General features: G+C 44.8%; 1 protein-coding gene across 2 annotated transcripts in view; it reads left to right on the top strand.

Moving 5' to 3' along the window:
* Window positions 1-2,338: 2,338 nt before the first annotated feature.
* Plrg1 (pleiotropic regulator 1) overlaps window positions 2,339-11,241 on the top strand; it is a 15,778-nt gene continuing 6,875 nt past the window's right edge. The window contains exons 1-10 of one of the 2 annotated variants that reach the window (XM_023723688.1): window positions 2,339-2,699; window positions 3,915-4,312; window positions 4,503-4,590; window positions 5,972-6,073; window positions 6,970-7,062; window positions 8,093-8,242; window positions 8,330-8,431; window positions 8,901-9,003; window positions 9,831-9,939; window positions 11,141-11,171. In XM_023723688.1, coding sequence (XP_023579456.1) covers window positions 2,691-2,699; window positions 3,915-4,312; window positions 4,503-4,590; window positions 5,972-6,073; window positions 6,970-7,062; window positions 8,093-8,242; window positions 8,330-8,431; window positions 8,901-9,003; window positions 9,831-9,939; window positions 11,141-11,171 — 1,185 coding nt within the window. In that variant the 5' untranslated portion in view covers window positions 2,339-2,690. Of the gene's footprint in view, window positions 2,700-3,914; window positions 4,313-4,502; window positions 4,591-5,971; window positions 6,074-6,969; window positions 7,063-8,092; window positions 8,243-8,329; window positions 8,432-8,900; window positions 9,004-9,830; window positions 9,940-11,140; window positions 11,221-11,241 lie in introns of both variants that reach the window. The other variant, XM_023723687.1, reaches the window with a different exon arrangement.

The raw sequence follows: 11,241 nt of genomic DNA, 5'->3' as shown, positions 1-11,241 counted from the left end.
ATTATTTTTTCCTGCATCCTAGTTGTTTTTAAGAGATCCTTTCTTACCTTTTCACTAGCTGCACCAGCATCTTCAAGATTTGAGACTCTGTCTTCACTTTCACTTAAACGGTTTTACAAGCTTGTGATTGAGATTTTAAATTCTTCTATATCTCTTCGTCTCTGCTTCATGTGATCTATTTCTTTCCTGTACTGCTCATTCAAGGAATCTGTCATTTTTCTAATTTCCTCTATTTTTTTTAATCAATGTCTTCTTTAGAAGCAGTTATTAATTCTTTCATTGAAATGTTTTTTTCAGATTGCCTTTCCTCCCTATGTTTCTGTAGTTGATTCTTTACTTCAGATGCTATGATTTCTGAGAATTCTTTTCTTATTTCAGAAAATTCTACTCTGAGTTCCTCTATAACTTTCTGCTGTTGCTTTTTTACTATCAATGCTATTAATTTGTACATTTGAGCTGAACTGTAAAAAAAAAATCAGTTCTGATTTCCTCTATGACTTTCTGCTGTTGCTTATTTACTATCGTCGCTATTAATTCATACATTTGAGCTGAGTTAGTGTCCTCCGCACTTGTTCTTGGTGGGCACTGGGTTCCCTCCATATATTTCTGCATTTGATTCTTTACTGCAAATGTTATTAATTCAGGGATTTCTTTTTTCATTTCCAATCTGAGTTCCTGTATACCTTTCTGCAGCTTTTTCCTTATTTCAGAGTCTGTTGATTCATTGATTTCAGCAGTGTCATTGCCAATTTGTTCTATGTTAGTGTCCTCTGCACTTGTTATGGGTGGGCTTGGGTTCTGAGATTGCATTTTGCTCCTTCTTGTTGTCATTTTGTGTTGCACTGTCTTTTGACCTTAGTTGTAGAGCTTTGGTGCAATTATAACCTTCGCACGTACTGAAGTTCAGGTGCAGCTCTACAACGTTTGGATTTATCCTATTGTGCCTGGCTTGGGTCTGGCTGCTGTGCTCAGCTCCTTCCTGTTGCTGCCCTTGGTGGTGAACCTGTTGTGTCCCTCTGGCAAGATGTTCTGCTCCTTGACTAGCTGGGTGGTGCTGTCTCCTAAAGTCTCTGCAGGGATTGCAGCTGCTGGTATTCACCTCAGGCCTGTATGCCAGGTCTGAGCTGAGTCTGAAGGTGACAAGGTGGAGCAGCGGGGAGAGGCAGTTCTCCCACACACTCACTGGGCCTGGACTAGGACTGGATTTGGGGGTTCCCAGAATATGGCAGAAATTCCTAGTAGGTAGGTTTGCTGGGGGTGGTGCTGCGGAGTGGTGTGGGGCGTCCCAAGGGGGGGGGAAGAGGGTCTCACCCTCGCTGCACCTGGGCTGGGACTGGTAGGTCCCGCCAGAGCAGGGTAGCTGGAAGCTTTCCCACACACTCACCCGGCCTGGGCTAGGACTGGATTTCAAAGACCCTAATTCTTGGAAGCATGTTCCTTTATATTTTGCATGAAAAAAAAACCCTTGAAAGTGGAAATAAACTTATGTCAGCCAAACTTGTACAATATATGCTATTAAAGGCTGGGAATAAATTTTAGAATTTAGTTGATTGTATCTTTCAAAGGCCAAAATTCTTGAGTCTACCATATGCATTAAAAGATATATTTTGTTGCTGTTGAGCACCCAACAGTTGTCACAATGGACCTGACTGCTGTCCTCTTTCCCAAACAGCCCTTTTACCTTTTTTTAATATTAGACAAGGTCTCCAAATTGCCCAAGGTGGGCCTAATTTGTGATCCTCTTGCTTAGCCTTCCAGAGCGCCAGGATTACAGTTATGTGCGCCCACACCTGGTTTTACTGAGGCTCTTTGAAGGCCTTCACATATATTTAAGTTTTGGAAAAGAAAAGTACAATTATGCAATATTTTAAAACAACCCTATGTTTGAATGGCATCCATAAGGTAAGCCCAGACTAGTCTCAAAGGGCGACAACACCAAAAAAACCGTCCAGGAGCCCCTCCCCTGGTCTCCCGTTTCGCTCCTTCGAAGTCCCAAGTGCTGGCTCTTAGACGGGCTGCTCAGCTTCCCGGAATAAAGGGGCCCTGAGCACACCGCAAACGCGCGCCTTTCACGAAGGGAAATTAAAATTCCAGGAGCGGGGAAGGAAGGCCCCCCGCCCTGAGCTCCCGAGCTCTGTCAAGCACTTGGTAATTGTACTTATTTCCTATTTCGTGGGGGACGCAGCAGCAACACGGCGGAGGCGGGAGCCTGGCCTCCTAACTAGGTGTCACAGCACCACCTGCTGGTGACGCTACTTCACCATTCCGCAAAGAATTCATTAGGTCCATCGTTTCTGCTCGCCTACTGGGCGAAGCGCTAACAGGCCTAGCCGCGGCCTCTGGGGCGCCAGGACCGGACTGCGCTCAGGCTGCGGACGCGGGCGGCGCACGGCAGCGAACGCGCAGGGCGCGTCCGGAGCAGCGCGGACTAGCGCGCGCCCTACCAAGGCGCCGAGCGCGGGGCTGGGCGGTACCGCGGCGGGCGGCGCACCGAGCCTCCCCCAGAGGCGGCCGCAGCCGGGAACGCCCCCGCGGCCCGCTCGGACGGCCAGCGCGCGTGCGCGCCGCGCTGCGTCACATCCGGCGCCCGGGCCCGATTCCGGAAGTGGCCTCAGTCGCGGCGGCCGGCGGGCGATGCGCTGGGGTTAGTGTTTCTCCTCTGCCGGAGGGCTGGACTGCGCGGCAGCGTCATGGTCGAGGTAAAGTGACACTCGCGGCCGGGAGGCGCTCGTCCGCGTGCAGTTTTTCCTCCGCAGTGGGGTGGAGGGTGGGAATGATGGAGATCCAGGAGGAGAGGAGGCTGCGAGGGCAGCTTCGGGCCCAGCCGGCGAGCGCCTCTCGGGTGCTGAGTGAGGAGGCCCCGAGGCGGAGGGTCGCCCGCACTTCTCCGCTCTTGGCCGGGGGTGCCGGCGCCGCCCTGGGAGGCAGAGCCTTGCTGCTGGTGGAGCCCGGCGCCCCTGCTGCCGGGGGGTACCGTGTGGTTCGGTCCGGAGGCGCGCGCCTCCGCCCAGCCCAGGAGAGCCTGCCGCCGTGCACTGTACCCGCTCCCGCTCCTGAGCGGCCGCTCGCTCTGAGCAAGCCCACTTGTCTCTTCCCAGATGCTTCCTGTCCCACCCGGGCGTGCGCCACAGTCCCCCGTCTGCATCCGGCAGCATCTTTTCCCTGGCCCGGTGCATTGGCTTCTAGCTGATCTGTTTGCTTCCATTTTTGTTTTCCTGTAACTTGTGCTGTGGAAAAGCGTAGTTGGCCCTGCTTTTCTAGCTTAAAACCCTCTACTGGCCGTTTGGTACTGGAACAAAAATAGAGGCTGTTTGCAGTGGCCCGAACTACCATGGCTAGTCCGAACCTCGCCTGCCCTTGCGGTCTCCTCGTAGTCGCAGCCCAATGCCTCCAGCCTGCGCAGCTGCCCTGCATTTGTGCAGTTATTTCAGTTACTGATCACCTTCTCCCATGGCCCTGGATTCTTCTTATCTCTTCTCTGTGCCAGGATTTCTCCCTCTTACCTATCACCTCAGAGTCATCTTTCAGAATTCTAGTTCTTTTTTCCCTCTCTGCCTAGACTCTTGCTTGTGTTCATAGCCCTTTCCAAAATGTAGCGTTGCTTTATTATGTCTCTGTTGTCTCGGGAACCTGGGAACCCTGGTTGCCTTTTCATCCCTTGCTTGGTAACATCTAGCACAGTACCTGCCATTCGCTTTGCACAAGCTTGACCTTTTACTCAGTACACGACTAACCTCAGCCAGTATTCATCTTTCTCTTCCGAGCCTGATTCCTGTAGCCTACTACAAGTAATTGTAGTGGGTGGTATGGTGCTTAAGGACTTCAATATGGAAAGCGTCTAACAGATGTGACTCTCATTTAGCTTATGATGTGGGTGATTTGTAGCTTAATGTGTGATTGTACTTTCTTTTTAGGAGGTACAGAAACACTCTGTACACACACTTGTGTTCAGGTCACTGAAAAGGACCCATGACATGTTTGTAGCTGATAATGGAAAGCCTGTGCCTTTGGATGAAGAGAGTCACAAAAGAAAAATGGCAATCAAGCTTCATAATGAGTATGGTCCTGTGTTGCATATGCCCACTTCAAAAGAAAATCTTAAAGAGAAAGGCCCTCAGAATGCAACAGATTCATACAGTCAAAAACAGTATCCTCCCAATCAAGGACAAGAAGTTGAATATGTAGTGACAGGGACACATCCATACCCACCAGGACCTGGGGTCGCTTTGACAGCAGATACTAAAGTCCAAAGAATGCCCAGCGAGTCTGCTGCACAGTCCTTGGCAGTGGCTTTGCCTTCTCCCCAGGCCAGGTATGCATAGAATGAATTGAAAAGATCTTGAAGTGTATTTGACCATTTACATTTTTTTACGTTTTTAAATTTGTTTCTTTACAACTGTATTATATAGTATGTTTATATTAAGAATTTGCAAAAATTAATAGCTAGGCTTTGCAGAATGCAGGACTAGACGCGTCACTGTGTGTCATTTCTCTCACCTCAGAAGTGATGCAAATCGTGCTGCGTCTGGTGGGAGTGAGTACCGACTTCCTGGGGCTTCTGAACGTGCACAGACTACAGGCATGAATTCCGTAAGTTTCCTGTGTTGGATAGCACTCTAGTCTCTTGGCTTTTCAAATGTGTCACCTCATCCTTTCATCCCAAAAGTTTTATGTTAAATATTCAAGAAATGATCACTGTCCTGGAACTTATTAGTGTAAATAGCGTCTTTGAGCTCGAGGTTTTAGTGAATTGACTATTTTTTAGCATATGAAGCTGTTATTTCTATGCCTATTTGCACATTGTATATACCATGTATTTTGATGAAAATAATGTGATTTTTAACATTTGCTGTCCATTATTAAAACTACCAGGAGTGTTTTCTGAAGCTCACATTAGTATGTGTCAGCTGTGTAGATCTTTTGGTTGAACTGTAAGTTGTGTGTCATTGCATTGGGTGCTCTTAGTATGGTCACATCCGAGGGGTACACACCAGTGTCTTCAGATGTGCATGAGCATTTATGAGTAAGCGGCAGCTGCCCTCAGTACTGTTGAAAGTAGCTGGAGAAAGAATGACTGACATGTGGCGGGTGTCTTCTAACAGCATCACTTGAAATTAGTGTGGGCTTCATTTCCTAGTTTACTATGCAGTTGATTGGTCATGTGAAGTGACTGAATTTGTAACCTTAATGTCACGTTTCTTTTTTATTGCTCCATTCAGAGGCAGTTTCTCTGTCCCTGGGGAGGTGTGAATTGAACTTCTTGAGGGCAGAGCTTAATGGGCTTCAGTGATTTTTTGATTCTTGCATGACTGTTAGTGCGGGTTGCAGTAGAGTCTCTGTTTTGACGTACATAGGACCAGAAGTGTTTCAGGTTTTCATTTGACTTTTTAGAATCTTTGCATAAACTACCTGTTGATCATTCCTAATCTGAAATTCAGACACCTCAATTGAACTTGAATGTTGACCATTTTGGACTTACCGGTGTTTGGATTATGGATGCTCAATCTCTATCAGCTGGTGTACCTCTTAAAATGCCACTTAAGTATTGTATTAGAAAATGAGCTGGAATCCTAGGATGTAGGCATGTGTGCTTCCCACCATACATTGGAGACGACGGAGTTATGGAAATATTCCCCAAGATGGCTAAGTTTGCACTTGGCACCACTAGGTTTTGAACTTGTACACTGCGATGTCTGCTCTTTACTAATACTTTGCCTCTCAGGTTTTTTTACTTGGTTTTAAACACTGACTTATAAAGGTGCACTCTAATCAAGTGTGTTAGACTCATATTTTTATTTGTGGAAAAGTATTTTAATTGTCTTTCCTGCTTCATTCAAGAGGGAAAAAAAAACTTTCATAAATCCTGTATCATGATTACAACTTTGCAATTAACATGAAACATTAAGTATATTTTTGCTAGGTATGTAATAATGCATGTCATAAGTTTATCAATCATGTATTGCACATTTAGATAGTTATGGAGACTGGCAACACCAAGAACTCTGCACTGATGGCTAAAAAAGCACCTACGATGCCCAAACCCCAGTGGCACCCACCGTGGAAGCTGTACAGGGTGAGTGTTTCTGCACTCCAGCTCCCTGTGTAATGTACAGCTTTCTGCTTGACTAGGGCAGAAGGCAGCGCGGGGGAAGAGGAGTGTGCAGGGAGCTGGGAGGGCGAGCCGCATGGGCGCGGGCTTCCGGGCCGAGTGATCAAAGCGATCAGTGCCTCGGAGAGGGTGTTCTTGTTAAAGCTGTTCTGGTATTTTTTGGTAAGATGCAGAATAAAACATCAGTATAAGAGCACTAAATGTGCAGGGCAGAGAAAATGAATTTAGGGACATGAAGCATTTAATATGAAAGCTAAGGAGAAAACTCCTTATAAAGAAGTTACTTTGGATGTTCCTATTCTTTACTTCAGTAATTGAAGGTGGTTCAAAATGGTCTAATCTAAAATTAAAGAAGTATAAAAGGGAAATGTCCAGTTGGCATAAGCTTAGTTTTCAAATGATTGTATGATAAGAGATTTTTTGCATTACAGGTCTGACAGATTTTAGTAGACATGAAATTGAGTGACACCCCATCATCATAGTATCACCAGAAAACACCCTGTGCACTTCTTTTAGTCCTCTTCTCCACTACCCTGGTACCCTGACCTGTCTGTCTTGTCAGCTGTGTCATACAACTGAAAGTACACACTATGTGCTTCTCGAGACAGGCTCCCTTTACTCAGCTTAAGCTTTTGTGATTTTGTAAGTCACTGGGTTACTAATGCCTTTGTTTTTCCTGCTAAGTGTTCTGTTGTGTGGGTGCACCACCATTCTGTTCACCCTTGAAGATAGTGTCCTCATTCAAAGTCTACCCACCGAGTCTGACAGTGTGGGATTTGCTGATGTGGGGAGAGACAGCTGCAGAGCGTGCGTCCTAGCCAGGGTGTGGCTGAGCCTGCCGTCCCCCTTTCCTCACGCAGGTGATCAGCGGGCATCTCGGCTGGGTGCGATGCATCGCTGTGGAACCTGGGAATCAGTGGTTCGTCACCGGGTCTGCTGACCGAACTATAAAGGTGAGAAGAAAGGAGAAAAAGTAGATGTCACTTTGTGTTTGTTTGACCTTCTATTATGTCTACAGGAGGAAGTGCTATTTCAAGTCATTGATGTTTTGTGTTTGTTGTTGTTACCTAAGTAACAGGTAACAGCTGTCCTAGTGAGGCTTCCAAAATGTCTATCTTAAAAGTAGTGTTTAAGTGATAGGTTTTGGTTTTTTAAATATGCTGTCTGCTTGGTACTTAAGGCTATTTTTCTCCTGGTTACAAAATTAAGACATCATCGTCTATAGAAAATGTGAAGAATATAGATAGCTATCAACAGACATAGGCCCATGCATAGTGCAGCCGTGGGTAGGTATTTTTGTGAATTTTATTTCAGTGCTTCTGTGTGTACACGTTAACCAATGCATTTACTTTTCAGCTGTTTCCCAATGTATATAAATGTATAGCTTAAAAATTACTGTTGATAGGGATTTTTGTATCTTGCCTTTTCAGCTTAACATTTTATCAAGAGCATATTCTTGTGAAAAAGGTAATACCTTTTTAAGTGGTTCCATAATGTGCAATTCAGATAGTCTATATTCTTCTGTGGTTGGACATTCAGGTTGTAGGTTTGTGATGTTCATTTTTATCCACAATGCCATAATTAAGTCCTTGTTCATGGAGTTCTTTGTACTTGTGAAGTGTAGACTCCCAGCATTGGGAGTGCTGGGCAAATATTTTTGAGACTTGATACCCAGAGTACAAGTTTCTTTCCAGAGTCAGTGGATGGACAGCTGCAATATATTTGCGAGGTTCTATTTCAGAAAATTGTGTGTCCCTTTAAAAATATCTTCTAGGATGGCAAACAGAAATACTTAAATCTTTTTAAAACATTCATGTAAAGTTTCAAGAGAGGTGGAACTTTCTTGTACCTTTACTTTGTGTTCTCAGGTTGTGTAAGCATGCTGCTCGTGCAGACCATCATCTTTGTAGCTCAGAAGCACCGACCTTGTCATCGGTGTGACTTTTCCCAGTTTGACTTAGCCTTTTTCTTCTCTGGTTGCAGATCTGGGACCTGGCTAGTGGCAAGTTAAAGTTGTCACTGACGGGCCACATCAGCACAGTGCGGGGCGTGATCGTCAGCTCGAGGAGCCCGTACTTGTTCTCTTGTGGAGAAGACAAGCAAGTCAAGTGCTGGGATCTAGAGTATAATAAGGTAAGGCTGGAGTTAGGGACTTAGGATGTTAGGCGCCATTGATTTACTGTTCTAATTTAGAAACTAATTTTTCTGCTCTTCCGTAAGGTTATAAGGCACTATCACGGACATCTCAGTGCAGTGTATGGTTTGGATTTGCATCCAACCATTGACGTGCTGGTAACCTGTAGTCGGGACTCAACTGCACGGGTAGGTCAGTGTGCTGGAGCTGTGCATTTGTGTGCAGACGTGTTGCGGCTTATGCTTGTGTTCATATCAGACTCTTGCATTCATTGGTAGAAAAAGATTGGCCGACTCCATGGGACTGCTCCCTCAGTCCATGTTTTTCTACGATAGTTTTTAGTTCTGTGGCCTCACCGTACTGTTAGTGCCTCGCCCTGGAATGTGCTCTTCTCACCGTCCCATCTGTTACTGCCGTGGCCGTGCACTCGGTACATCAGTCCTGTTATGACCATGTGCCCGCTGGGCCCTCGTGCTCCCTGCCCCTCTGCCTCTTGGCTGCGCCCCTTCTAGCTTAGAGGGCACTGTGCTTTCTGTAAGCGCTTTCTTCACCTTACGTAGGCACAGTTTCTAGTAAGCCTCCAGCCTTCAACAGATATAATTGTGTGCCTCAGACATGATGCCAGTCATCTTTGACAGTGTCTGTTGTGTTCTGCAGATTTGGGATGTGAGAACTAAAGCCAGTGTGCACACATTGTCTGGACACACAAATGCCGTGGCTACTGTGAGGTGTCAAGCTGCGGAGCCACAGATTATTACCGGTATGAGGGATACTTTTCAAATTTACCACCTGTCCATTTCATAGGAGAATATGTTATAGTTGTACATAAACCTTGTATATTCACTGTTGCACTTTTTATTGTGCTGAATGTCTCTGTCATATGTTTTAATCTAGAACGTTTAAAGTTTATCGTAAGAGTGCATCCACTTGTTTTACCATATGTTTTCTACAGGTAGACTGTGTCATACGTAGTACAGTGGTGCCTCGGTTCCTGAACTTCTTCTGTTCATGAAATGGCCACAGTCGCATTTGTCACTTGATGTCAAGTTCATGAACAAAAACAAACTTTTGCCTAACACTTCAAACAAAAGTGCCCACAAACCAAGGTCCCACTGTATCTGGTCACAAATGGCTAGAAACTGCTGTAACACACAGCAGGTATTACGGTGCCAGCACTGAGAGTCTGGGAGGTTGACGATAGAGGACGAGATAGTCTGAGACTGATAGCTTCTAGAATTGATGTGTATCTTTAGTAATAGTGAATCTTAAATAATAGAAAATAATTGTCATATTTAATGGGTTTTAACTGAACAAGATACTGATTGTACCTTTTTCACTGGTGATTACAATCATGTGTTTGTTTTATGATTTGCCATTACATTTGCTGTTCAGTTGACAAGCATTTTATTTCAATTTCAAAGAATTTAAAATTAGAATAATAGAAATAGAATGAATTTAGCCAACAGATGATAAGATTTTGATTTAGTACTTATATGTTTCTGAAAGAATGGTTCTTATTCTACTTTATTCAATTTCTCCGTTCTTTTTCCTAGCCCGTGTTTAGAAATGTGTGTATCTTTATTTCAGGAAGTCATGACACTACAATACGATTATGGGACCTGGTGGCTGGAAAAACGAGAGTGACACTGACGAATCATAAGAAGTCCGTCAGGGCTGTGGTCTTACATCCCCGACAGTAAGTGTGTCTCGCTGATCGGCTGCTTTCTTTGGGTCCTTGTATAGACCTGAAATCCCAGCATTGGGCCTGCTCCTGTTGGTTGTTGTGCCGGCTGTCATCTCCGGGTCTGTGCCACGTATGCACGAGCGTTTCTGTAGTGTTCTTTGTTACTGTTCTACTTCCTGCCCTGTACAAGATGAGGAAAGCCTTCTGTATAGTGATGAACAAGGCAGGATAAGTAAATCTTGGTCTAAAGATGCATGTCAAAATAGTAATAGTGGCTAGATATGTTTTAGGCATAGGTGGTATTGGACACTGAGGCATGCCTAGGAAAAATTAATCCTTAGGAGGGAGTGAATATGCACAGGGAGTAAGAGCCGTTAACATGGAAGCGAAATGCCTGAAGGAATACGAGATAGAATCACTGCTTGCCGTTCATCACATCCTGCCACCCGGGACTTTCCTGATGTGTGCATCTCTCTCCTCCCTCTTTTCCCCCTCATTTCTGTTTTTTTTCCTCTTGCCTTCTGTCTTTCCTTCCCAACATTTCTGCAGAACAGAGACGTAGTATCTTGTGTTCGTGTGAAATTAGGTATTTGCACATTTATTGTACTCACTGTAAGGCACTGGGAAAATATGAAAAAAAAACATTACTCTAGAATTTAAACTATGGTGGACACTTCATTACAAACTCCATTCTTCGAGGGCTTCTTGTAGCTCAGGTGTCTCTGAAGGCTCAGGTTCCTCTACCCAGCCTTTAGCGTCTCTCCTATCCACAGGCAAATCTCAGCATCCTTAAACATTAGCCCCGATTTCTTGGTTAATCCCATGCAGGACAGGATGGTGTAATGTTCCTTCCAGGACTCGCTAAGGGTTCAGTCTGTATCTGAGACCATCTGGAGGCACAGGGGCCAGCATTTGGGTCACAGCTCAGGACTTCGATTATGAGTCAGAATTCAACTTATGGTCATAACCCGAGTTGTGTGTGTCAGGCTGGTCATAACTCGAGGGTCTGCTGTTCATTTTAAAAATTTTGAAAGTTGAATTTAATTTGGAAGAAACGATTAATATTTTTTGCATCTTGTGTGACAGCAATATTTTTGCTAGAACTACATAAAACATTGTGTAAATACAGAAAATATAGTGATAAACATTTTTAATCCCCCATTCCATTTAGCTTGAGTCATGTTGCCATGAACTCTTCTTAATCTTATTTTAGTTACACGTTTGCATCCGGTTCTCCAGATAACATAAAACAGTGGAAATTCCCTGATGGAAGTTTCATTCAGAATCTTTCTGGTCACAATGCTATCATTAATA

Source organism: Octodon degus, unplaced genomic scaffold (assembly GCF_000260255.1).
Source record: "Octodon degus isolate 3935 unplaced genomic scaffold, OctDeg1.0 scaffold00101, whole genome shotgun sequence".
NCBI lineage: Eukaryota > Metazoa > Chordata > Mammalia > Rodentia > Octodontidae > Octodon > Octodon degus.
This window is presented reverse-complemented; position numbering and strand designations above follow the sequence as displayed.